Source organism: Lepidochelys kempii, chromosome 7, assembly GCF_965140285.1.
Source record: "Lepidochelys kempii isolate rLepKem1 chromosome 7, rLepKem1.hap1, whole genome shotgun sequence".
NCBI classification, from domain to species: Eukaryota; Metazoa; Chordata; order Testudines; family Cheloniidae; genus Lepidochelys; species Lepidochelys kempii.
The window spans coordinates 111,409,872-111,437,487 of record NC_136386.1 but is presented as its reverse complement, the minus strand read 5'-3'; the positions used below and the strand labels follow the sequence as shown (position 1 = coordinate 111,437,487).

At 42.0% G+C, this 27,616-nt stretch overlaps 1 protein-coding gene across 1 annotated transcript in view; it reads left to right on the top strand.

The window, feature by feature from the left end:
* The window catches only part of CCDC172 (coiled-coil domain containing 172), a 75,180-nt gene that overhangs the window by 32,383 nt on the left and 15,181 nt on the right, over positions 1–27,616 (top strand). The window contains exon 8 of the mRNA XM_078853934.1: positions 5,585–5,672. Coding sequence (XP_078710060.1) covers positions 5,585–5,672 — 88 coding nt within the window. The remainder of the gene's footprint in view (positions 1–5,584; positions 5,673–27,616) is intronic.

Genomic DNA, 27,616 nt, shown 5'->3' with positions numbered 1-27,616 from the left:
GTAGCAAATGTTTGGCTGAAGATGATGATTATTTTAATAAATTTAAACTGAAAAAGGAAGAAAAGTAGATAATATGATGACAGTTACAGTATGTTTGGATTTTTGTGTCTTGATATTACTGTGGAAAGTCCACAGACACAATGTGTAATTTGTTTTCAAGTGTTAATAAATGAAAATCTGAGGTCAGAGAAAATACAGAGACATTTAGAAAATAAATACCTGGAATTTGTACACAAGAGCCACAATTTTTTTCTTTTGGAAACAAGAAGAATGAAAGTGTTTAAAAAAAAATTGTGCCTAAAGAAGCAATCATTCCTCAAAAAGCCTTAGAAGCATCTTACGTTGTAGCCAAGTGAATTGCAAAATGCAAAACAAGCACACACTGTTGGCAAGAGCCTTTTTCTTCCAGCAGCCACAGATGTGTAGAATTATGATTGGGGAACAAACAGCCATGGCATTGAAAACCATTCCGATGTCAAATAATTCTACCCCTTGGCACACTGATGATCGCACAGAAAACGGCCAAGACCAGTTGTAAGTACAAGTTAAGAACCCACAAACATAGCCAACATAGTTCAGCTTCTGCGTTATATGAAATTTGTCACAGCAGGTACAATAATTGAACTTTCATTTTGCAAAAAAGCCCAACTCAAACAACAAGTGAGAAAATATGCAAGATCAGTGATAAATTCATAGTGGATGACGATCTTAAATCAGGCTGTGTGCGGAGGAGGCTGTGTGGGGAGGAGGCTGCAGCCATGACTGGAAAGAATAGGGATTTTGCAGCATGATTAAAGAAAGTGACACCAGCATCAATTTGGACATTCTGTATGATTCATCACCAAGCTTTGGCATTGAAGAATTTGCAGACTGAAGTATATAAGGCTCTCAATATGGTTATTAAAATTGTTAATTTTATAAAATCCTGGGCAGTGATCACCAGGGATCCTAGACATCCGTCTGCCATGGAAAAACATAGAATTTGCATTTTTTGCAGAGAATCTTTAGTTTTTACATTTTGTGAAAAAATAAAAACACATACAGTAGTACCTCATTTAGCTGAGCCGCCATTATCCGGCTCTCCATATTAAACACCCTGGGGCTGATGGCGGGAGCCCTGCTGTCCCGGGGCTCAGCTGTCAGCCCCAGCTTGGTTAATACGGAGAGCCAGATAATGGAGGCTCAGACAAACAGAGTTCTACTGTATCAATAACATTGTGTTCAACTGATACCTATATATATTGTGGCTAGGGAAACTGAAATTCAATATTTAATTTTAATCACAGAAAAAACGTGGATTTTTATGTTTCTTATGGAGATTTTTTTTAAAAAAATCACAGAAAACTAGAGTGTTTGGTGATCACACACTCTTTTAGTATGTTTTGTGAACAGATGGGCACTGACCACATTCAAGTTTTGTTTCATAGCAAAGTCAGGTGGTTTTGAATTGTGTGATGAAATCAGAATTTTCCTCCTTGGGGAAAACAGACCTTGCAGATTACATATGTAATTGGACTTTTTTATTACATTGGGTTAGCCAGTGGACATATTAGCAAATTGAATGCACTGAACCTAACACTTCAAGGTAGGCATGCAAATATACTAAATATGAAAGAGAAAATCTGGGGATTAATGAAGAAAGTTTGTCTTTGAAGATGCCACATTGAAAAGGGAGTTAGCGAGAGGTTTCCAATATTATCAGACTTTTAAAAAGAACAAAGTGAAAGTAATCGAAATGGAATTAACGACCCAATATTAACTCATTTGTCTGGACTGTATTCCCACTTTGATGAATATTTTCCTGAAGTTGAACACGACTCTCCAGATCGATTGCATTTGAAAGCCATTCTTGGTAACAGCTGACTCACTTCTAACCTTAGATATCTCAGCTCAAGAAAATCACTTAGAATTGTCAAGTGTTAAAAACTGTCGTCAAATTTTCAAATCTGACAAATCAGGAATTCTGGATTTCTGTTAGGGGAGAGTACAAAGAACTCAGTGATAAAGCTATGAAAGTGCTGCTTCCATTTGGTTTAAGTTATTTCTGTGTGTCTGCGTTTTCAGCAGTTGTTTCCAGGAAAACTAAACACAGAAATCATTTAAACTTGGAAAACAACTAATACCTGGCACTATCAGAGATTCAACCAAGCATTGCGCAACTATGCAGTTCAGAACAGCCTGTTTTTTCCACTAAAATGTTAGGCTCTGTCCAAAGACACCATGAAAAAAACCTCCATAGTTTCAAATGATAGGTTTAAAAACCCAGATTAGATTAGATTATATAATTAAACAAACTGTGTATAGTTAAAGTCACAAACACCATCCAAACTCTAGAGTCCATCTTGATTCTAGTATCCTGTGTCAAGAAAAAAAAAAAGAAAAACAAAAGGCACTTGATATAGGGAGCCACCAAATTTTAAAATATCTGTAAGGGAACTGCAGTACTAAAAAGTTTGTGGACCACAGCTGTAGACCATCTTTAAAATTCTCTTTTATATCTTCCTTTTCTGTCAGAACACATGTATGTATGCAGTTCGTTTCCAAAGAAATGCTTCTGTAAGCTTCTGTAACCCTTCTCTAAACAGAGAGACCTCACACATCATATACAGCTCAAATTTATCCCTTTCTGCAGTTTGCCTTTTTTGGTACCTTAATGGGGAAAAATGAAACAAACTTCAGTCTCTGTTATTAAATCCATCCATTCTAACTCTGTGTCCCAAATAAGCTAATTCTATCAACTCAAGGTTACACTTTTTCTTTCACGGTTAGCAAAGCCATTTTTATGAGAAGCATCACTGCCGCATGTGGAAGAGATGCTCTGCCCATGTTAGGCTGGCTAAAGAAACATCATCAATATATACATAGTAGGCTAATTCACCAATATCCTCTAACACCCAATATATGAAACACTTAAAGGTTATCAGTTTCTCTCTTTCAACATCAGCAGTGCGCAAGGCTACTGCTGTAAGGGACTAGCTGGCATATTTCACTAGCACCAGGAGATACCTCTTGCCTTTTTGTCTGCCTATATAGTAGACTCAAAATATCCATCATGACCCTTTGATATTGTTCTTCTGTTATAGGAAGTGGACTTAACCGAACTTTGCAGTTCTCTTCTGTTTCTCTACCTGCTAGCACCCATAACAGGGCTTACAGTATAATTTTACGCTTCATGTACATCAGGCCACTAAAAGTTTGGGATTAGCTTATCTCTTGGTCCATTAAGTGTCTAACTAAGTAAATATAATGGGTGATGCACAGTAGTTTGGACTGGTACCTTTGACAGGACTAATTGCCTGCTTATTTCCTAAACTTTAATATTCCCCATGGGAACCCACCCCCTTTAGAGAGGATTATTCACTTGTGAATAGCTCTCTTTGCTTCTGTGAGAGCTGCACAGACTCTAGTTATCTGATGAACAGTGCATCTGTTGTTCTGGTCATGGCCTCTTAGGCCACTCTGGAGACAGTATTAGGTAAGTCAAATCCCTCTCAATGGCTCCATCCAGTCTACAGGAATATTTGGAGCGGACATTTCCTCTGAATCAGGATCAGCCACAATTCAGAATTTTGTTGACAAGAATCTGCTTTATTAACTGCTTCTGTGCCAGAGGTTAACTCAGTCACAGGTTCTGTGTTTGTAGGGGCTGCCTTTTGAGCTTGATGCTGAGTGACAATTAGACAGTTTTGTCCTTGTGACTGTCAATGTTCCTTCCCCACTCTGAACGCTAGGGTACAGATGTGGGGACCTGCATGAAAAACCTCCTAAGCTTATCTTTACCAGCTTAGGTCAAAACTTCCCCAAGGTACAAAATATTCCACCCTTTGTCCTTGGATTGGCCGCTACCACCACCAAACAAATACTGGTTACTGGGGAAGAGGTGTTTGGAAACGCCTTTCCCCCAAATACTTCCCAAAACCTTGCACCCCACTTCCTGGACAAGGTTTGGTAAAAAGCCTCACCAATTTGCCTAGGTGACTACAGACCCAGACCCTTGGATCTTAAGAACAATGAACAATCCTCCCAACACTTGCACCCCCCCATTTCCTGGGAAATGTTGGATAAAAAGCCTCACCAATTTGCATAGGTGACCACAGACCCAAACCCTTGGATCTGAGAACAATGAAAAAGCATTCAGTTTTCTTACAAGAAGACTTTTAATAGAAATAGAAGTAAATAGAAGTAAAGAAATCACCTCTGTAAAATCAGGATGGTAGATCCCTTACAGGGTAATTAGATTCAAAACATAGAGAATCCCTCTAGGCAAAACCTTAAATTACAAAAAAGATACACAGACAGAAATAGTTATTCTATTCAGCACAATTCTTTTCTCAGCCATTTAAAGAAATCATAATCTAACACATACCTAGCTAGATTACTTACTAAAAGTTCTAAGACTCCATTCCTGGTCTATCCCCGGCAGAAACAGCATATAGACAGCCACACAGACCCCTTTGTTTCTCTCCCTCCTCCCAGCTTTTGAAAGTATCTTGTCTCCTCATTGGTCATTTTGGTCAGGTGCCAGCAAGGTTACCTTTAGCTTCTTAACCCTTTACAGGTGAGAGGAGCTTTCCCCTGGCCAGGAGGGATTTCAAAGGGGTTTACCCTTCCCTTAATAATTATGACAGTGACCAATTTCATTCTCCATAACATCCCTCCTGGAAACTCAATGTGAAGACCTAGGGCCCTTCAGTTTAAGAAAGTTTTAACACAGGGGTTCCCAGACTCTGAACCGTTGTTGGCTTGCAGAGCACTTTCTGGTGGTCCACACAGTGAGGTGGCTGGTCACAAGGTGCTGGCACCTCCTTATTTCCAGCTGCTAATGCATATCGCAATCTAGCTACAAACACTTTTAAAAATTAAAGATACTTTTAATACTACTATTTTTCCAGGTAAGCAATTGCCGCAGTGGCCATAGGACTATCATGTGACATAGAATGGAAGGAGAAATGGGGCACAGCACAGTGAACAGGAGGGGAGGTATAATCAGAGACTCACTCTATTGAAATTGAGCCACACTGTGGAGGAGTTTGAGAACCCCTGACATATGCTATTGATATTGCAAAGGAGAGGACAGCATGGAACAAACATAACACAGAGGAGAGACAGCAGCGATAACTATGGAGGCAACAGAAGTGGGAACCTGTGGAGGGCCTGGATCAATTATTCAAATCCATGTATTAAAAGAAAGGCAAATTTTTAATTATGAGGTTATAATCCTCTCAGAGTTTATGATATCACCACACCCAGCAATAGACTTATAGCCCTATAATTCACATTTGTCTGTTACAGCACTTATTCTGGATATATTTTCTTCAAACCCAGAGATTGTTATTTTCTAAAGTTCTTCTCATCACTACCACAACTGCCAGTGATGAATAATCTCCAGGAGTTATGCAGTGTTGAACATGCAGGTCTATCATAACTGCAAATCTAGCTCTTGATCACGCAATCAGATCTGTGCAGGGAGGATAAGGTCTGCGAACGCTGAGCAGATTGCAGGCTTGGACCAAATTTGAATGAAACAGTAAGTAATACAATTGACTAGCCTTGGATATGACTTTTGTTTTTTTAATTGAAACAGAATAAAAAAAGAACTGGAAATTTACAAAGAAGATGACTTGGAAAATGTTTGTGAAGCTCTTCAAACAGAAATTGAATTTCTGCAGATGGTATGCTATTTTTATTGAGCGCTCCTAATTTCCATTAATTTTAGGCCCACCATTTGCAAACTGCCAAGAGCCCCATTTTTCACTGAAAAAGGAAAGTCAGAAAAAAATTACCTGTTAAGACTGAGAAATTTTCAGCAAAAGATGCAGGGATTTAGTTGTAGGGCCACCATTAATATTAGCCTCTTGAATGCTGAACAGACCATGGAGGATGAGCTACATTGATCCTAGAGAGCAACCTTTATTTAAATAGACATGTTGCAATTGGGCCACAGAGGAGGACAACTCTCATGTACTTACTGAATGTTGTAAACTCATAGGGTTCTTTATGGAAACCGACTAGAGAAGACTGCATATTTTCTTCTAAATATCAACCTTTTCTTCAATTTTCATAACTGTTAGTTTGTGTTACATTAGCTTTATTTATTCAGCACTTGTGAATTTATGAATTTTACTACTCTTAATATTAGTTTTTTAAAAGTAGGGGACAAACACATTGCAGGTAAATACTTTAAGGGTCTCATTTTCAGGAGTGAAGGGGTTTTGGTTGATGTATTTTGGAGTCTGGTCTAGCTACTGTTTGATGATACAACTGCCACTAGGGGGAAAAAATGTGGCATCAGTGACAAGATATGGTTTATTTGGATGTATGTACATTGGTTTTAATGAACAGTAAAAATGTTTGTGCCAGAGTAGTTTATTGCATAACGCTTTATTTGGAAGGATGGTAACCTTGAACCTCATTCATTAACTTTATCATGAGCAAGTAAAACAAAGTTTTGTAAAATGCAAACTTCTACTTTTTTGATTTCTCAGAGGTCTAAAACAGATCTAAAATGTACACTCTCAAGCAAGGCCGGGAATAATAATGCTGGCAGATGCTCATATACTATGATGACAGGGGCCACATAAATACACAGAGTGAGATTAAACTCTCAAAATGAGATGCCTAACAGAAATGCTCAACTTTAAATATAGCAATGTAGCTATACTAATCTTAAAGCTGATTGAGGTGGTTTGGGAACGTTACATACTTCACTATGTATAGGATGTTGTATATGATGTGTAAACAAAATAAATTTCATTTGGTATCCTGGTACATTACATATGATACAAAGAAATTCAGTCTTCTTAAAATTCAAGGGCAAGATTTTGGCATTAGGCCACTGTGGGTATGTCTTCATTGAAGTTAAACATCTGTGGCTGTCCCGCATCAGCTGGCTACAGAGCTGTTTAATTACAGTGTATATGTTAGGCTTGGGTTGGAGCCTGGACTCTGGGACCCCATTAGGGGACATCCTTCTGGGACCCCATAGCCCAAGCCAGTTGACACAGGACAGCCACAGGTGTTTAATTGCTATGTAGACATACCCATGTGTTGGGGACAAGGGAACAGGAGCTGTGCAAAAACAATAGTTCGCAAAAAAAAAAGGAGTACTTGTGGCACCTTAGAGACTAACCAATTTATTTGAGCATAAGCTTTTGTGAGCTACAGCTCACTTCATCGGATGCATCGAATGCTCAAATAAATTGTTTAGTCTCTAAGGTGCCACAAGTACTCCTTTTCTTTTTGCGAACACAGACTAACATGGCTGATACTCTGAAAATAGTTCCCAAAGGTATTGTACCCAAGACAGACATGTTGTTTTTGACTCCTGTGAAAGAGTACACACAGCAACAATATCTAGTATACCTCTTTAAAGAGAGTGGTGAATACTCCTGGCCACATACTAGCCCAAGTCAGCTGACATATGGCGGAGGTTGTGACCATGTCCTTGCCCTTTTAAGTTATTTATAAAGAATAGTCTCACAATTAGGATTTGTTTCATATATTTCAAATTAACATGCATGTATCTTTCTTTTTTGCAGAAATTATCACAAAAGTCTTCAGGCAAATAAATAATTTACAGAAGATTGATTTAAATGTCACAGAAACCAGTCTTTGCAGTACTTTAGCTACACACATTTTAGTAAGCCTTTGTTGTTACGCTATCACCCTTCATATTTCTTGTTGGGAAAACAAAGATTCTCCTTTTGCTGTTTATTAATGTGGGCATTTGGTTACTTCAAAAATAATATTTTTCCTGTTTTGGCAGTGATCCCATTCTCATATTCAACAGGCATCCCTGCCTAGGCTGTTCCTTTACCATCTCTGAATATGGCACACAAGCCAGTACAGATACAGTAGAGTCCATAACTAACTCCATTCTGAGTGTACCATTTTCCCTGTGTATCCACTTTCATCATATTCCTCCTCTTACTAGGAAAGGTAATAGCCTGGGTCTCCTCTAAGACAGACACTTATGCTGCCAGCAGGAGATATTTACATGCCATATGGTTATTTATACCTTAAAAGCTCAATTGTGCAAGCTTCATAAAGCAGGCCATAACCCAGAAGTACAAAGATGAAAGTACAAAATAACTTCTATAGAGTGGCAGCAATCACAAAGCCACTCTGCTAGTAGGTACATGTTTTCTAATCCACCCCCCCACCATCACTACCTTAATTCTCATCAGTTAACATTACAGACTAAATCCTATTTTCATATATAAGTAACTGGGCTGTTTGATGAGGATTTCCTTGGGGTTTAAGTTTAAGAAATCCTCCCCCACCCAATGCTGTATGATCCATGATTGCCACTTCAGCCTCAGGGCTGCAGGTCCATTGCCCAGGGTACTCCACAGATGTGGAGGAATCCAGGGGAGTGATGGGGAGGGTGGATCTATTTGTCCCCAGTGAAATACTGTATCCAAGCTCCACAACCCATATTTTCTTACAGTTTTTGAAAATTGACCCCCCCCCCCCCCCCCTTGTGTCTGAGATGGAGGGAGAGAGTTTGATAGCAGTTTTGTCCGTGTATGGATTGCAGAATTGGTCCCAAAACATATTCTAAAACCACTTAGTCTTATAAAATAGGAATTATTACCATTACCAATAACTATTGCTGTTAAAGTTGATGATGACAGTTGACTTCATAATTAATATTAAAGTGTTTTTTCATGGGAATCCTTTTAGGCCTTGATTCAGCACAACACTTAAGTATAAGCTTAACTTTAAGCATATCAGTAGTCGCAGTGACTTCAATAAAACTAGTTGCCTATTTAAAGTTACGCGAGTGCTCCAGTCCTTTGCTGAACTGAGTCAAATTAAGAGGTGTTGTATAAGGAGATATAAGTTATGTCAGAGAACCTCAAGGTGGCTAAAATGGTGTAATTTACATGGTATGGAACTGGAAGAAAGTGAAAATTACATAAATCTGGGCCTTCTCTGTACTGGGATTAGGATTTTCCTGCCTTGTTTATTCAGATAATGTCATTGTCATTGATTGTACTAGCCATGAGAATCAACTGACTAGGATTTGACTCCTAATCTGGTGAAAACCTGTTATTAATATTCAATCTCAGTATGCATGTGTTTAAATTGTTCATTTACAAGTGTTCCTTGTGTCTTTTTTCCAATGGTATTATTTACGGGTAGCTATTCAGCCCAAACATGTAAAGTATACATGTAATAGATGTTAAATAAAAAAAGTATTTGAATAGCGTATGAATAAAATTCAAATGAGTGATATGAGCAGTATTATCCAATTAAAAATATTAGCAAAAGTTGGATTTTTTGTCTACATGAACCTGAGGAGAACATGGTGAGGCCTTTAGTGCCAATGCTAACGAAAGAAAAGCTGAGGTGAGGATTTCCTAGTTTGACGGCAAGGTCTAACATGATAAATAATTTTGCTGTTAGTTCAGCTAAAGACAATTAGAGATACAGACAACTATTTTACAGCCTTTACTCAGGCAAAACACTTCAGGGTGTTTTCCCTTAGAAATGACTGTAGGATTACGCATTTAAAAGACATTTAGTATCCCCATTTCCCCCAGATGACAATGGAATAAACAAAAAAAATCACAGCCAAAAGAGAGAGTCAACAACAGAGGCTCCTAATCTTGTGTCCATTGAAGTAGATGGTGATACAGTAGTATAATTGACTACACTGAGTGCAGGATCAGGTAGGTCTAATCCAGGGGTTCTCAAACTGGGGGTCAGGACCCCTCAGGGTGGGTGCGAGGTTATTATATGGGGAGGTCGCAAGCTGTCAGCCTCCACCCCAAACTCTGCTTTGCATCCAGTTATACATAATGGTGTTAAATATATTTAAAAGTGTTTTTAATTTATAAGGGGGGGGGGATGTCATACTCACAGGCTTGCTATGTGAAAAGGGTCACCAGTACAAAAGTTAGAGAGCCACTGGTCTAATCATTCATGGCAAGTGTGAAGAGGTACACTCACCACGGGTAGCACCTCCTATCTCTACATTTGGAGATCAGCTTTTACCAACTCTGGCCTCCCCCTTCTGTCGGTAACTCATGCTGTGACTCCCCCCACAACTCGGAACGCTCCCTCTTCCTGACTCGGCCCTCTGGCCAGGCCACTGTGGGTATGTCTACACAGTAATTACAAATCCGCAGCTGGCCCTGTAGACCTTTGGGCTTGGGCTGGAGCCTAGACTCTAGGACCCTGTGAGATGGTAGGGCCCCAGAGCTAGGGCTACAGCCTGAGCCCAAACATCTACTGTGCAATTAAACAACCCCACAGCCCAACCCCCATGAGCCTGAGTCAGCTGGCACAGGCCAGCTGCAGGTGTCTAATTGCAATGTAGACATACACTTAATAGTCCTCCCCTTCCACTGTAACAAAGTCCCTGTGGGCCAGCTAGTGTTTCCAACAATCCTGTGCCACTTCCCAATGGCTGGTAAGGGAACCCAGCCCATTCTCTACACTGGGTTCTAGCCCAGGGACCCTATAACATGCAGTTAAGTTCTGCTCAGTCCCACTCCTTGCTGCTGCTTCCCTGGGCTTCTTCCTACGCAGCACTCTCAGGCTTTCTTTCCCCCATAATTCTTCTAGGATTGACCCTTCTTCCAAGTCTCATTCTCCCTTTTGGATTTTCTGCTCACTCACACCAGCCAGCCTCCTGCTCTAAAATTCCTGGCTTTATAGGAAGGAACCTGCTCCTACCCAGCTGGGCTTCATGTTCACTTAAGCCTGGTTCTCCCTCCAGGTGCAGCCTCTCAAGCCCACATTAACCCTTTTAGGGCCTGTGTGGGGTGCACACTCCCATCACAGCATGTTTGGCAATGATATAAATAGCAGTAGTTCTACTTTTTCTGATCAGCATGCTCTAGCATATTCTCAGTTAAAATACAAATGACAGCTGGTCAGCTAACCAAATTCCTATAAATCTCATCACATTAGCTGGGGATTTGTCAACCTCTTGTTGGTGGGATATTATACATTGTATTTTTGTTTGTTTTTTTCTAAATTGCTAATTCCGTTTTTATTTTAGATGTAAGGCCAAGGCAAATAGCCTTCTCTGTGGCAATATGTGCAATATACCATACACAGAAAAGCAATTAAGTTTAACACCATCTTCTGCTATCAAAAGGTAACTGGTTACCGGGCCAGAAATAAAAATTCTAAGGCCCAAACAGTCAAAAGTAGCCACTTGGCACCCCAGTTTTGGAGTTGCTAACTTGAGATGCCTTGGGTCTGATTCTCAGAGATGCTGAACCACACATTTGCATCCATTGATTTCAGCTGGAATTATGGGTCTTTCTTTTACACATGATGTCATAAATGTAAAGGGGAGGGTAAACCCCTTTAAAATCCCTCCTGGCCAGAGGAAAAATCCTCTCACCTGTAAAGGGTTAAGAAGCTAAAGGTAACCTTGCTGGCACCTGACCAAAATGACCAATGAGGAGACAAGATACTTTCAAAAGCTGGGAGGAGGGAGAAAAACAAAGGGTCTGTGTCTGTATGATGCTTTATTGGGGACAGAACAGGAATAGAGTCTTAGAACTTAGTAAGTAATCTAGCTAGGTATGTGTTAGATTATGATTCCTTTAAATGGCTGAGAAAATAGCAGTGCTGAATAGAATGAATATTCCTGTCTGTGTATCTCTTTTGTAATTTAAGGTTTTGCCTAGAGGGATTCTCTATGTTTTGAATCTAATTACCCTGTAAGGTATCTACCATCCTGATTTTACAGAGGGGATTCCTTTACTTCTATTTCTATTAAAAGTCTTCTTGTAAGAAAACTGAATGCTTTTTCATTGTTCTCAGATCCAAGGGTTTGGGTCTGTGGTCACCTATGCAAATTGGTGAGGATTTTTACCAAACCTTCCCTAGGAAGTGGGGTGCAAGGATTGGGAGGATTTTGGGGGGAAAGATGTGTCCAAACTCTGTTTTTTCAGGAACCCAGATAAAGTTTGGTGGTGGCAGTGGAAATCCAAGGGCAAAGGTAAAATTAATTTGTACCTTGGGGAAGTTTTAACCTAAGCTGGTAAAAGTAAGCTTAGGAGGTTTTTATGCAGGTCCTCACATCTGTACCCTAGAGTTCAGAGTGGGGAAGGAACCTTGACACATGAGCTAGCAATACTATTTTCATCGATTGTCAAAAACACTAAAATTCTACTTACGTTCTTGTTAAAGGGTACTAAATGCATCACATTTCATTCATTTTCATTTTTTTAAAATATCAAACAGGTTCAGAGGAATATTTACAACCCCCAACCACTTGTGATTTTTCATCCACTCCTGTAAATTGATTACCAGTTACCAGCAGTCTCTACTGTTGCTATAATCTCACCTACAGGGCAAACCTGTCGGTCACTCATGCTTCAAAAGTAGGCTGAGTTGTTCAAACTTTATTTAAAAACCTGATGTGGGAGCTGCTTCATTTCTTCCAATTCATCGTTTTAAGTGTTTAAAGTCCTAAGCAACTTATTTGGAAAAGGGTGTCATGATAGTGCTCTATGTCTTTATGTATGTAAAAAATTCTAGAAGTTGATATTTAAGAATTTAGTTACTGGGTTTTGCAGAATCAATAAAACTTCTTGATGTTGGGCACTGCAAATGGGTTTCACTATGCAGCTCTTTACATCAGCTCTTAATAGAGGGCAAGAGGGCTGCAGGCTTTGCTTGCCTTTACAGTTCAAAAATGCTGTAATTTACTTAAATATTAGTGTAAAAAAAGAGAACAGGGTAGATGAAAGCACACTAATAAACTGTAGTGTGCTTCAGCAGTGTCCACACGAACAGTCAGTGGGTAGCAGGGTGGTACAGGATAGATTTACACCCCAATTTGCTGAAAACTAAATGTTTGTGTAAACAGGCCCAAAACTTCCAAGCAGGATGGAATGTATAAAGATATTTCAGACAAATCAAACTAAACACAGTAAACAGACACACTGAAAGTGAGGCTTGTTCTTGTTTGAGATCAGGATTTTACAGTCATTAAATTCTTCTTTCTATGGTTCATAAATTCTTGTTAGTATAGAGTAGAAAATTTGGGCAGTCCTGGTTATCATTCACAAGAGGAGGTTTTGTAAAAGGAAAACTTTAGTGCCATCTGCTGGTCTGTACCCTACAACACAACTTAAACAGGATATCAAACAGGCTTAATTTTTTATTACACTTTTTCATTTAATATAAAATGTTTTCTCTCTCGTACAATCATTTTTATTTCATCACTTTTAATCAGATACTTCATATTAAAAATTGTACATCTTTAATTTCCCTTTCTAAATTTTACAGGCACTGATATTAGATGTACTTCCGGGAATAACGTGAAACAGCATATAGTAGGTGTGTTCTAGCAACACTCTGTCCCTATGAAGAATGGGCATTCTTATTTTATAAGAAAATTATCAGAGCCTATATGAAGATCAAGTTTCATATCAACAACATTCCAAAATATATCACACTGCATTCATGAGTTTGCACTGTACAATGAAACAAAGCCAAGGGACATGTTGAATAGGGTATGGGCAGCCTAATGACATCTCTTGAGCTAATGGTTCCATTCCAGAGACCAGACAGGGCAATGAAGGGGCCTCATCAGGTAAAAAAGAAAAAAAAGAAAAAGGAAAAAAAAATCACCCTCCATATCTTCCCCCAAAACTAAACAAAGAGAGCCTCCTTCACTTAAATTGCAGTGGGTCCCGAGTAACTGCAGATGATCATCTGCATGCACACTCTGTAATTTTTTTAAGCCAGTTCAGACTTTCCCATTCCCAGTTGAATACAGAGGAATGGGCATGATTCCAGTCTTTAATCCATAATAAGATCAAAGAATTCATTTATCTGCTTTGCAATGGCCTTGTTTTCCCGTAGTGCTCCTTTCCTGTAGAGCTCCCCTCAATTGTCCAGTGGCTCCACTGATTGTTTGGCAGGCTTCCTGCTTCGGATGTACTTAATTTTTTTTATTTTTTTGGTTTATATGAGTTTTTTGTTAATTGAATTTCTAATTCTTTTTTGACCTGTACTTTTACGCTTCACTTGCCAGAGTTTATGCTCCTTTCTATTTTACTCATTAGGATTTGAATTCCAATTTTTAAGGGATGCCATTTTACCTCTAGCTGCCCGCTTTTACTCTGTTTAGCCATGGTGGCACATTTCGGTCCTCTTACTTTGTTTTTTTTATTATTATTGATTGGGGGTATACATTAAATTTGAGCATCTATTATGGTGTTTTTTAAAAGTTTCCATGCAGTTTGGTGAGCTCACAATGAGTTACGTGCGAGGTAGAATACAATGATATTTCTCCATTGTTGACATCAACTGTCAATTCACATGTCTACTGTGGCCATTGGGATGCATATACAGTACTTCTACTTGAAGCACATAGGCTAGAATCAAGACAAACAGATGCAAAGACAAATTAATACAAACATCATAGAAGAGTCTGTGGACCTCATGACAGTCATTTCAAGAAAACAAAAGTATAGGTCAATAGAATCCTGAACATGACCCTACAAGCATATCAAAGTACGTAACTAAAATGCTGTCATGCACAATATTATCACTAAACTACTGAGCACTAAATCAGTGACACCTGTCACATTCACAAGCCATTATGGCTTTCCCATGAACTACCAACCCATAGATTTATCCTGTAATAGGTGTAGTATAATGTCTCCATCTGGAGACTTATATAGTTTATAGTAGCATTAGGCAAGGGATATATATTGGTTGTATAGACAACCCATGAAATGTGTGAAAACCTGGGTAAATAAATGTTTCAGGTTTAGTGGTGTCTCATTAAATAACCTCTACTCCTAGTCAAGATTCCCCTGTTTATGCATCCAAGGATCACATTAGCCCTTTGGCCATATTGTCTGCGACCTCATGTTCAGCTGACTATCCACCACAAGCCCCAAATCTTTTTTAGACACACCGCTTCTCAGGAGAGTCCCCAGTATGGCCAATATTCTTTGTTTCTAGAAGTATACATTTACATTTAGCCATATTAAACACATACTGTCTGCTTGTGCTTATCAAAAGATCCAGCTCCCTCTGAATCAGGAACCCGTCCTCTTCATTATGTACCACTCCCCCAACTTGTGTGTTGTCTGCAAACTTTATCAGTGATGATGTTATGTGTTTTTCCAGATCACTGATAAATATTAAATACTGTAGGGCCAAAAAACATATCCCTGCAGGACCCCAGCAGACACACACCCTCTCAATGAGGATTCTCCATTTACAATTTTATTTTGAAACCTATCAGCTAGCTAGTTTTTAATCCATTTAGTGCATGCCATGTAAATTTTGTATCATTCTAGGTTGTTGGTTTTTTAATCAAAATGTCATGTGGTACCTTACAGATGTCCCAGTATATTACATTATTGTCTTTATCAACTAAACATGTAATCTCATCAAAAAGAGATATCAAGTTAGTTTGACAGGATCTGTTTTCCATAAAACCACGTTGATTGGCATGAATTATATTCCATTCCTTTAAGTCTTCATCAATTGAGCCTGTATCAGCTGCTCCATTATCTTCACCAGGATCAATGTCAGACTGACAGACCTATAATTACCTGAGTCTTCCTGTTTTCTCTTTTTAAACACTGGCAAAACATAAGGTTTTTTCCAGTCTTCTCAAATGTCCCCAGACTTACTGAGGACCAAAATAAATGATCCAGTGAGCTCTTCATCCAGCAATGTTAAAACTCTTGCATAAAAATTATACTGACCTGCTGATTTTAAAATGTCTAATTTAAGTAGCTGCTGTTTTAACATCCTCCTAGGAGGAGAGGATGTGGGGGACCAGAGGTAGATGAAGGAGGTGAGGGAAACTCAAAAGTGGAGCCAAAGAGAGAGGGGAGGGGAAAGTCAAGAGTGGGAAAATGGTGGATTTTAAAGGGAGGAGCAAGAAGCTTTATGACATATGCCCGCCTAGACTCTATGCAGTGAAGAAAATACAGCAGTCATGTGCAGTAGATCACTGAGTTTTCATAGGGACAAACATTCAGTGATTTCCAGAAAGCTTATGCCATTGTATGCACAAAATGCATTTGTGGTTGTACATCTAGTATATATTTGCAATTAGTGAGATTGTGTATGCAGATCAAGAACTGTATGTGCAAACAGTTATTTAGACACATTTTTATGCAGTTACTTGACTGTGAAATTTTAATGGCTGTGTGCAAGATATTTTGCATAAATAATTGTATGCCAACCTCATTGAAAACCTGACCTTCAGTCTGCTAGCCAGAATACAGTATTAGCAATCATATGCCAAATTACACTCTTTACAGAGGAAATTGATAACATTGACCTAATCCACATAAGCTGCCAATTTCCTCATCTCTGGCAGAAACACATACTGGATGATAGGAAGATGACCTATTTCTAATATGTTCACAAGCAAGGATATGGTGAATACTATTTCCAGACTGCTTCAACACGTGCCTGGACAGGTGGGTGGTTTGCGTAATTCTGCTGCACGGTAATTAGATTTTGAGTATTTAACAGGCAGAAGAGTTCTGGATTTTTTGCACATGAAGATTCAGTAGATGCCTTTGTCCCCAAAAGGTCCTGAAAATGCTCCTCTGATCTCATCCCCTTCCCTAAAACAGCAGACACTCAACTCCTAAGTGACAGACTGACAGTGCTGCTGGTATTACAATGGCTGAGTACATCTACTTCTACCTTGATGTCTGAGAGCTTAAAATAGTCCTATTATTTTATCGCTAGTCGGTAAAAGGGAGTAGATATCTCCAACTCTCACCCGCAGACTGTAGAGTGAGAGAATCTGCAGGCAATGCTGGAAGACCGTAACAGGAGTATTTTTAGGGTCAGTGGAGAATGCGGCATATGGAGCAGCCTTTAGTTAAATACCTACAAATCATGGAACCATCAAACCATATTGACTTCTTTCCCCCAATGTTATTTTTAAAGACATGGTGTCACAAAACTCAACTGTTCCAAAGTAACTTTACTTCCATTGTTGTCATGGGAAAGAGGTTTCTCATCACTGGGAAGAAGTGCTCACTTTGAAGGCCAGAGATTTTTACAGGATCTGCACCTCTTTAACCTTAATCAAACCTTGCCTGTAAATGCTAAACATTGCTTCTGGCAATAGTCAGAGTAATACACAGGTATCAACACTGGCAATAAGCATATCTGCTATAGTTCAGTCATTCAGAGGAAACCATTAGTAATACAGATTTTACATTTTTGTATAATCCTATCTGCAATGTAATTTATACAACGGTAGGTGGTGGTATAAACATGTACCTCATTGGAGGCATGACTATAACAGTGAAAATTAGACCTAACCAACAGTTCTGAAAAAGTCTTAAATGAGCTGTTTGGCCCCAACTCCCTTGCTCAGAGGACCTACACAACTGTGTCTAGCAGTTTGCCATGTATTGCTCATCGATCCCAACATTCGGTAAGGATATTCTGTGAGTTGATATATCATCATCCAGCAGGCTTTCTGTATGGGCACACATCTTCTAACAGTGTCTAATAAATGCTTTTATAGGGGCCTATATGGATCTGTTTTATGACATACTAAGCAAAGCGTTGGGTCTATGAGCTGGGATGTAATTTAAAGGTAGGTATTTACATGTATCTATGGCTGGTATATGATTGTCTGTTCCTATAACATGCTGCAAATACTAACATAATTTAACAGGTAGCACATGCTATATTGTTATTACCACATTTCCATATATAAAATTTTCTTGTCGCCTCGCCAGAGATGCTTGGTGGTATGACATCGGCATATCATGCTGAAATCAGGAAGTTGCATCTTCTTTAATTGTCCCTAGCCCCACATGGCATAATTGTGGCTCTTCCCGTTGTGAACGAGAGGGCCTACAGCAGGGGTGGGTAAACTTTTTGGCCTGAGGGCCACATCGGGGTTCCGAAACTGTATGGAGGGCCGGGCAGGGAAGGCTGTGCCTCCCAAAACAGCCAGGCCCCTGCCCCCTATCTGCCCCCTCGCACTTCCTGTCCCTGACTGCCCCCTTCAGAACGCCTGACCCATCCAACCCCTCCTGCTCCTTGTCCCCTGACCTCCCCCGCCCCTAACCACCACCCCGGGACCCTACCCCCTATCCAACCCCCCCCAATCCCCTGACTGCCCCAACCCCTATCCACAACCCTGCCCCCTGACAGCCCCCCCCCAAACCTCTGCCTCATCCAACCACCCCCTGCTCCCTGTCCCCTGACCGCACTCTCCTGGGACCCCCTGCCCCTTATCTAACCCTCCCCCCCCCCGCTCTCCACCCCCTTACCATGCCGCTCAGAGCACCAGAACTGGCAGCCGCAGCACCTGGCCTCAGCCAGCCATGCCACCGTGCAGTCTAGAGCACCAGGGCAGGCCGGCGGCTCTTGCAGTCACGCTGCCTGGCAGGAGCTTGCAGCCCCGCCACCCAGAACGCTGGCGGCACGGTGAGCTGAGGCTGCAGGGGAGGGGGGGCAGCAGGGGAGGAGCTGGGGGCTAGCCTCCCCGCCCAGGAGCTCAAGGGCCAGGCAGGAGGGTCCCACAGGCCAGATATGGCCCGCAGGCCGCAGTCTGCCCACCTCTGGCCTACACACTTCTACCACATTCTGTTCCGTTTTGGAAGGTGCCACGCTTTGCTGGCTGTTGAGTGGCATCCGTCTGCAATCCCGTCTGAGCCAAACACAATGCAGTATCCGTAGAATGACTACAAACTCCACGACAGTTGGCTCTCCCATATTTTTAGTAACAATAAATCACAAGAAATGTTGTGGCCAAGCACTCTTGGAGCAAGACCATTAAGTCAGTGGTTGCGGGGCAGTCAGCAGTCACCTGTGAAGGAAGCAAAATGTCATCAGGTAAATGCTGGAGGCTAGGTGTGCCCCTGTTACTGCAATGGAGTACTGAGGATGTGAGCGATGGAAACTGGCATTTCCTCTGTAATTATTTATATAAAACCTCAAAGTCTATTAAGCACTGACCATACATGAAGAAATATCGCTGCCCCAAAATACTCAAAAGCTAAATAGACAATGGGATGCAGCCCAAGATTTTTTTTTCCTTCAGCTCAGTTTTGAACCCTTTAAAACTATGCCTCCTTTTTTACTTTACCTATTTGTTTGATTAACCTTTGTCTTTTAGTTGTTTAATTCATCTGTCTAGGTACTCATGTGTCTCACTTCATCACAGTATCTCTGAGCACCTCCCAAATGCTCCCAGTACCTGCTAAAGTTATTAGGTCACTCATGCAACTCAGATTCCTCCATGTCTAATTTACCAACAAATTCAGTAGTCCATTGGCTTGTGGGAGTCTAGAGACTCAGTGAAATAGCACAGATTTGCCTCTCCCTGTTAACTACTTCCTCCATTCCGCAATCATTGGCTTGTCTGCAGTAGCCATGGATTCTGGCACTGCAGCAGAAGCGGGGGGGAATCCTGAGTTGTGAGGTTACTATAAAGTTCAGCAGGAAGCATCCTCTTCATCTCCTCCAGTAGTTAAACCCATGACCTATTCTGTAAACATCTAGGCTATCAAGATTCATAACTATGCTACTGAATGCTAGGTGTGATTGATAGAGCTGTGATTATTAGTGTTAGTTATTTGTATTATAGTAGTACCTATTACTGAGTCACCTGTAAAAAGGATGACATGTGAACAAACTTGTCAGCTGCTGCTCTGTGATTTCCAAATGCTATGAAAACTCATCACAGTACTGGAAGTCTGCTGATAGGATGACGTGGGAACTGGTTCTTGTCAGGAATCATCACCACACTATGTTATGTATGCACCTTTCTACAATGCACATAGGTGGTACTAGGGTGTATTGCTACAATTCTAAAAGGGTGTGGTGAAATGAATCATACAGTTTAACAGCTTAATATGAAGCTGTACAATGAGGTTTTTTTAAATCCCTTTGCCTGTGTTACATTCCCTACTACTATACAAAAGACAATAGTATCTCATCAGAAAGCATCCTGGGGACATTCAGCTAATGAAGGAAGTCAAGATACATGTTGTTCACAAAGGATTTTACATTCACTTTCTTCAGGAGGATGCTTACCAGGAGATTTATCATCTGCATCAGCCTCATGGTCAGTATTAAGCACACCTGCTTGGGCTCCAGGTAACCATCAGGCAAATACTCTATACCAGGGGTTCTTAACCTTTTTCTTTACGCCCCACCCCCAACTATGCTATAAAAACTCCACTGCCCACCTGTGTCACAGTAACTGGTTTTCTGCATATAAAAGGCAGGGCCGGTGTTCGGGGGTAGCAAGCAGGGCAATTGCTGGGGCCTCATGCCACAGGGGCCCCCGCAAAGCTACATTTCTCAGGCTTCAGCTTCAGCCGCAGGTGACGACACTCAGGGGCCAGGCTTCAACCCCATGCAACAGGGCTTTGGCTTTTGACCCCAGCAAGTCTAATGCTGGCTCTGCTTGGCAACCTCCTTGAAACCTGCTTGCAGCTCCCCCAGGGGGCCTTGGACCCCTGGTTGAGATCCACTTCTCTATACTACCCCACACACATGTGAAGGGAGGGCAACTAATCTAGTTATCCAATGTGCAGCAAACAAGCAATACAAGGCTGGTAAACATAGCAATACTCCCCATATAAAAAAATCTGTAAATTAAGGATATTAATGTTATTCAGCAGCACTCAAAAGTGAGCTAGTGCCTCACAGGACATATAAAATGACCTACCTGCTTTAAAGAGTTTACAGTCTAATTTCAGGCAACCAAGGGAGGCAAGTACACTGCAGGGTGGGAATGAAGGAGGAAGGACAAGAGTAACAGCAGTAAGAATACATGGTTCCTCAGAAAAGGCACAGGGTGGTGGCACTTAAAATACAAATTAAAATTGAAAAATGTTTTGCGGGTGTCATGATAGAAATGGGTAAAGTCATGGATCCCCTTAGAACGGTGCTTAGGAATGATGTGGGAGAAGGCACAGAGACAGCTGGGGAAGGAAGTGCGTGAACAGGTCAAGGCTACTATCATTAGCTCAGCAGTGGCTAGAACTCTATGAGCCTCGTCAGAAAAGTACGCAGGGCCGGAGCAGAATTATGCTAATCTGTTCCCCACTTATTTAACAGGTCGGAAAGAAAACTATGAGCATGAAGATCTTGGAGATTCTCACTGAAAGATATTCATGAATATCCACTGTCATTTATCTCTCTCATGCCCGAAAGTTAACCCTTAAAAAGTACATCATATCACTGCCAGATAAAGCCACTGAGAACAAATACTTTTCAACATGCAGATATTCTCATTTAGCATTTATGCTGTTACCAGACAAAACAGCACATTTACAATAGATTTGACTGCAGTAGAAACAGTCATAGAATATCAGGGTTGGAAGGGACCTCAGGAGATCATCTAGTCCAACCCTCTGCTCAAAGCAGGGCCAATCCCTAATTTTTGCCCTGATCACTAAATGGCCCCCTCAAGGATTGAACTCACAACCCTGGGTTTAGCAGGCCAATGCTCAAACTGCTGAGCTATCCCTCCCCCCAGTCAGCTTCTAGGGAAACTGCCTTAACCAACAGAGATTAGTCTAAATCCTTTTAATACCCAATTGTCTTCAACTGCCTCTCCAGTACAAATATTTAAACCCAATATTCCATGCATGTCTTTTTCTGAAAATATTCAATTTTAGCTGGAAAAATAAAAATATAAAATGAGATATATTTAAAGATCACATCACATGGGGCCAGATTTATCCCTGGTGAATTGAATGCACACTGGTAGAGATTTTCAAAGCAGTCTAGGGGATTCAGACCTATATCTTCCATTAATTGTAATCTTCCACTTTAATGGACAATACATGTCTAGATCGCTACACTGCTTTGAAAATCTCAACAATTAAGTTTACTTATATTATAGTTATCCATGAGCTTACAGTCCTGGCCCTTTAAAACATCATTCTCCCATGGAAGATGTTCTCTACCACAAAGTGAATTCATATAAGTCAGTGGCTCTCAAGCTTTTTTTTTCCGCGGACCACTTGAAAATTGCTGAGGGTCTCAGCGGACTGCTTAATGATCTCACCAAATGTTTTTGTACTGTTAGCTAACTATTGTAAAGCGCTTTGGATAAAAGTGCTATATAAAAAAAGTTAATAAAAATTAAGGTTTTTTTGTTCTAGAAATAAAAGCACACAACTCACATTTTAATATCAGTAGTCTTACCTTTCTAATGCGATGGATGTGCCCTCTCTCCCCCGCCGCAGCAGCCCCCAAGCTGGAGCTGGGAAAGAGGGCCGGTCTTTCCCTCTGTCCCTTTCCGTGGCAACCCCCGAGTTGGGGCTTGGAAGAAGGGGGGTTTCCCCCTCTGTGGCAGCCCACAAGCTGGGGTTGGGAAGGAGGGGGGTCTCTCCCCAGCAGCCGCAGCCCTGGAGGTGGGGAAAGTCGCCTCTTTCTCTGGCCACCACAGCTCTGCACATCCCAAATTCCCCCCACCCTCTCTTCTTACCCCACTGCCCCCTGCCACCTACTCCCTATTTCCCCCCAAGGCTACCACCTCACCTTACATGTGCGTCTTCTCCAGGGTCCAGGCACCTAATTAATGGAGCCATGCCTGCGTGGCTCCACTAATTAGGTGGGTGGCCCTTCATTCTCTTGTGCGTGGCCGCCCAGGCATGCGCCTTAGAGGGAACTATCTATAGACCACCTGAATGGAGCTCACGGATCACAGTTTGAGAACCTCTGCTCTATTAAAAATAAATCACACTCATGCATCAGGAATTATAATGGCTAGCTCTGTGGGGCAGAGATCTGTAATCCGTTGAAGTGTCAGGCATGCCCATGGCGCTGTATAAGTAATTTAAATTTTTTTTGATCTTCAAGGTGTTTTTTCAACTTAGTAAGGAAAAAAAATCTCTTTGAGAGAGTCCAATCAAATTTCACCACAATGCAAAAACTGTTGCAGAGACCATTTATAAGGGGGGAGGGGGGGGGAATGTAAGAGTGTAATTTGCACAAACTCAAAACTTCATGGTGGTGAAGCCATTGTACTTACTACAGCAGCAGCAATATGCAAAACAGGCACTTAACTTGTTTGCCAGCTTTATTTTCTGCTGCAAACAGCAGATTAGGAAAAATGCCACTTTACCTGCTTGATAGGTTTAGTGCACATGGAAAATTATTACTCTAAGAAGCAATGGTGGCCGGCAAAAATAATTCCTTTGAACTCAATTTTGCAGTAGGGCAAAAAGGAATTTTTTCAAAGAGATAAATGAGTATTACTAACATACCAGCAACAAGAGCCCCTTTGAATTCCTTGGCCACATACTACATGTCTTCTAGGGCCAGACCCAACTCGCACTGGAATCAATTGGAATATCTGGATCAAATATCTAGTGGCAAGGGATGGGGGAAGAGATTATATAGGCTCTACCTGTAATCTCTCAGCAAAGCAGATCTGGGGCAGGCTCAGACTCCTGCTGATGTCACTAATGCAGTGGTCCCCAAACTTTTCAGAGTCATTCCTCCCCTCTACCCCATCCCCGCTACCCCTGTCCCCGAAGCCAGGGCCAGGAGTGGGGATGCAGACTGCAGTAAGGGGGCGGAGGCTGAGACCGCAGCTGGGGGAAAAAGCCAGGGGCGGAGCCACGGCCAGGGGCAAGGCTGGGGGCCGATGCTGAGCAAGGAGCAGAGCCGCAGGGTCAAGCCAGAGCAGAACTGGGAGCGGAGCAGGGCTGGATGGCACTCCCTCCCCGCCCCCTGTGGGGGCTCACCTGGGCCCATCTGCAGACCCCTGAACATTCCTCCACATGCCCCACAGTTTGCAGACTGCTGCACTAATGGCTCAGGGGATTCTGCAGGCCTGCCTCGCTGACCATGTGTCCTTGCCCTACACTGGTGCTCTATGCTTGATAGACGGTCACTAATCACTCCCCAGTTAGGTGGTCTATTCTGCCTATGGAGAATACAGAGCTTTGTAGTTGTTTTCCTGGAAAGTTGCCTCAGCAGTGACATATTGTCAAAAGCAGTGGGGAGGAGGAGGAGATCGGTCCCATGATGTCAGCAGTATTACTGGCGCAGGGATATCCTGGTGCAGGATGAGGGAAATAGGCCACACACCTGTGGTGCTTCCTCTCAATTACTACAGGCTTATCTCATCTGCAGACCTGCTTCATGCAGCATTTTGCCTTTCCTGTACTGTTACCCCAAGTAATCCAGTTCAATTTAAGTGTCAGGATCCTAACAATGTCAAGGTTCCTCCCCCACTCTGAACTCTAGGGTACAGATGTGGGGACCTGCATGAAAAACCTCCTAAGCTTATCTTTACCAGCTTAGGTCAAAACTTCCCCAAGGTACAAAATATTCCACCCGTTGTCCTTGGACTGGCCGCTACCACCACCAAACTAATACTGGTTACTGGGGAAGAGCTGTTTGGACGCGTCCTTCCCCCCAAAATATTTCCCAAAACCTTGCACCCCACTTCCTGGACAAGGTTTGGTAAAAAGCCTCACCAATTTGCCTAGGTGGCTACAGACCCAGACCCTTGGATCTTAAGAACAATGAACAATCCTCCCAACACTTGCACCCCCCCTTTCCTGGGAAATGTTGGATAAAAAGCCTCACCAATTTGCATAGGTGACCACAGACCCAAACCCTTGGATCTGAGAACAATGAAAAAGCATTCAGCTTTTTACAAGAAGACTTTTAATAAAAAATAGAAGTAAATAGAAATAAAGAAATCCCCCCTGTAAAATCAGGATGGTAGATATCTTACAGGGTAATTAGATTCAAAAACATAGAGAACCCCTCTAGGCAAAACCTTAAGTTACAAAAAAGATACACAGACAGAAATAGTTATTCTATTCAGCACAATTCTTTTCTCAGCCATTTAAAGAAATCATAATCTAACACATACCTAGCTAGATTACTTACTAAAAGTTCTAAGGCTCCATTCCTGGTCTATCCCCAGCAAAGACCCAGCATACAGACAGACACAGACCCTTTGTTTCTCTCCCTCCTCCCAGCTTTTGAAAGTATCTTGTCTCCTCATTGGTCATTTTGGTCAGGTGCCAGCGAGGTTACCTTTAGCTTCTTAACCCTTTACAGGTGAGAGGAGCTTTCCCCTGGCCAGGAGGGATTTCAAAGGGGTTTACCCTTCCCTTTATATTTATGACACGCCCCCCAAATCTCAGCTAGGGTGAAACACTGGCTGGGATTTCTTCCTGGAGCTCTAGGAAAAACAGAGTTAATAAGACACATGCATCTCTAAATATACTACCAAGTACATAAAGACTAACAATATTTTCCACATCTCAAGGACGATTTTAACCAGTTGATTCTGGGAAACTTCCACGGGAGAGTGCATCAGCCACTTTGTTAGAAGCTCCTGAGATGTGTTGGATGTCGAAATCAAAATCTTGGAGAGCTAAACTCCACCGAAGAAGTTTTTTGTTAGTTTCCTTGACGGTGTGAAGCCACTTCAGTGCAGCATGGTCGGTTTGCAGGTGGAAACGCCGTCCCCAAACATATGGGCGTAGCTTTTCCAGAGCATAGACAATGGCATAACATTCTTTTTCAGTGACTGACCAGTTGCTTTCCCTCTCAGACAGTTTTTTGCTGAGAAACACTACAGGGTGGAATTCTTGATCAGGTCCTTTCTGCATTAAAACTGCTCCCACACCACGCTCGGACGCATCTGTGGTTACTAGGAACTGTTTGTTAAAGTCTGGGGCCCTTAGTACAGGGTCAGACATGAGTGTCGCTTTAAGCTTGTTAAAGGCCTTCTGACACTTTTCGGTCCACTGAATAGCATTTGGCTGTTTCTTTTTGGTTAGGTCTGTCAGTGGGGCAGCGATTTGGCTGTAGTGCGGTACAAATCGTCTGTAATAACCGGCCAAGCCTAAGAAGGATTGAACCTGTTTCTTTGACTTTGGGACAGGCCACTTTTGGATAGCATCCACTTTGGCCTGTAGGGGGCTGATAGTTCCTTGACCCACCTGGTGTCCAAGGTAAGTCACTCTGTTTAGGCCTATTTGTCACTTCTTAGCCTTAACAGTTAGTCCTGCCTCCCTTATGCGCTCAAGGACTTTTTGTAGATGTTCCAGGTGGTCTGCCCAGGAATCCGAAAATATGGCCACGTCGTCAAGGTAGGCGACTGCATATTCTCCTAATCCCGCTAGGAGACCATCTACAAGTCTTTGGAAAGTGGCGGGTGCATTTCGCAGCCCGAAAGGGAGTACATTAAATTCATACAGCCCGAGATGTGTGGTGAAGGCTGACCTTTCCTTGGCAGATTCATCTAGCGGTACCTGCCAGTACCCCTTGGTTAAGTCCAAGGTAGAGATGAACTGGGCCCGTCCCAGTTTCTCTAATAGTTCATCTGTGCGTGGCATTGGATAGTTGTCTGGGCGAGTTACAGCATTTAGCTTACGGTAGTCCACGCAAAAACGTATTTCCCCATCTGGTTTGGGAACTAGAACCACTGGAGATGCCCATGCACTTTCAGAGGGGCGGATTACACCCATCTGTAACATATCCTGGATCTCCCGTTCTATAGCAGTTTTAGCTTGAGGAGACACCCGGTAAGGTTGGACCCTAATTGGGTGAGCATTACCTGTGTCAATGGAGTGGTATGCCCGTTCAGTCAGTCCTGGGGTGGCTGAGAACGTTGGCGCGTAGCTAGTGCACAGCTCCTGGATCTGCTGTTGCTGCATACGCCCAAGGGTCATGGAGAGGTTCACCTCTTCCACACCACCAGCACATTTCCCTTCGTAGTAGACACCTTCAGGCCACTCAGCGTCGTCTCCTCCCTGGGCTGTAAACTGACAAACCTTTAATTCTCTGGAATAAAAGGGCTTTAGAGAATTAATATGGTACACCTTAGGCTTTCGGTTGGAGGTGGGGAATGCTATGAGATAATTAACAGCTCCCAGGCGCTCCTGGACCATGAATGGCCCTTCCCACGATGCTTCCATTTTATGGGCCTGGAGCGCCTTTAAGACCATGACCTGGTCTCCTACTTTGAAGGAACGCTCTCTGGCATGTTTATCATACCAGGCTTTTTGCTCTTTTTGAGCATCCTGTAAGTTTTCTCTAGCAAGGGCTAAAGAGGTTCGGAGGGTGTTTTGTAGGTTGGTTACAAAGTCCAGAATGTTAGTTCCTGGAGAAGGTGTAAATCCCTCCCCTTGCTGCTTCACCAACTGCAATGGCCCCTTAACCTCACGGCCATATACAAGTTCAAATGGGGAAAACCCTAAACTGGGATGTGGTACAGCTCTGTAGGCAAAGAGCAACTGCTGCAACACTAGGTCCCAATCATTGGAGTGCTCATTTACGAATTTACGTATCATGGCCCCCAAAGTTCCATTAAACTTCTCCACCATGCCATTTGTTTGATGATGGTAAGGAGTGGCAACCAAGTGATTTACCCCATGAGCTTCCCAAAGGTTTTTCATAGTTCCTGCCAGGAAATTAGTCCCTGCATCTGTGAGGATGTCGGAGGGCCAACCTACCCTGGCAAAAATGTCTGCTAGTGCCTGGCACACACTTTTAGCCCTGGTGTTGCTTAGAGCTACTGCTTCTGGCCATTGGGTGGCAAAATCCATGAAAGTCAGTATGTACTGCTTTCCTCTGGGTGTCTTTTTCGGAAAAGGACCCAGAATATCCACAGCTACTCGCTGAAATGGAA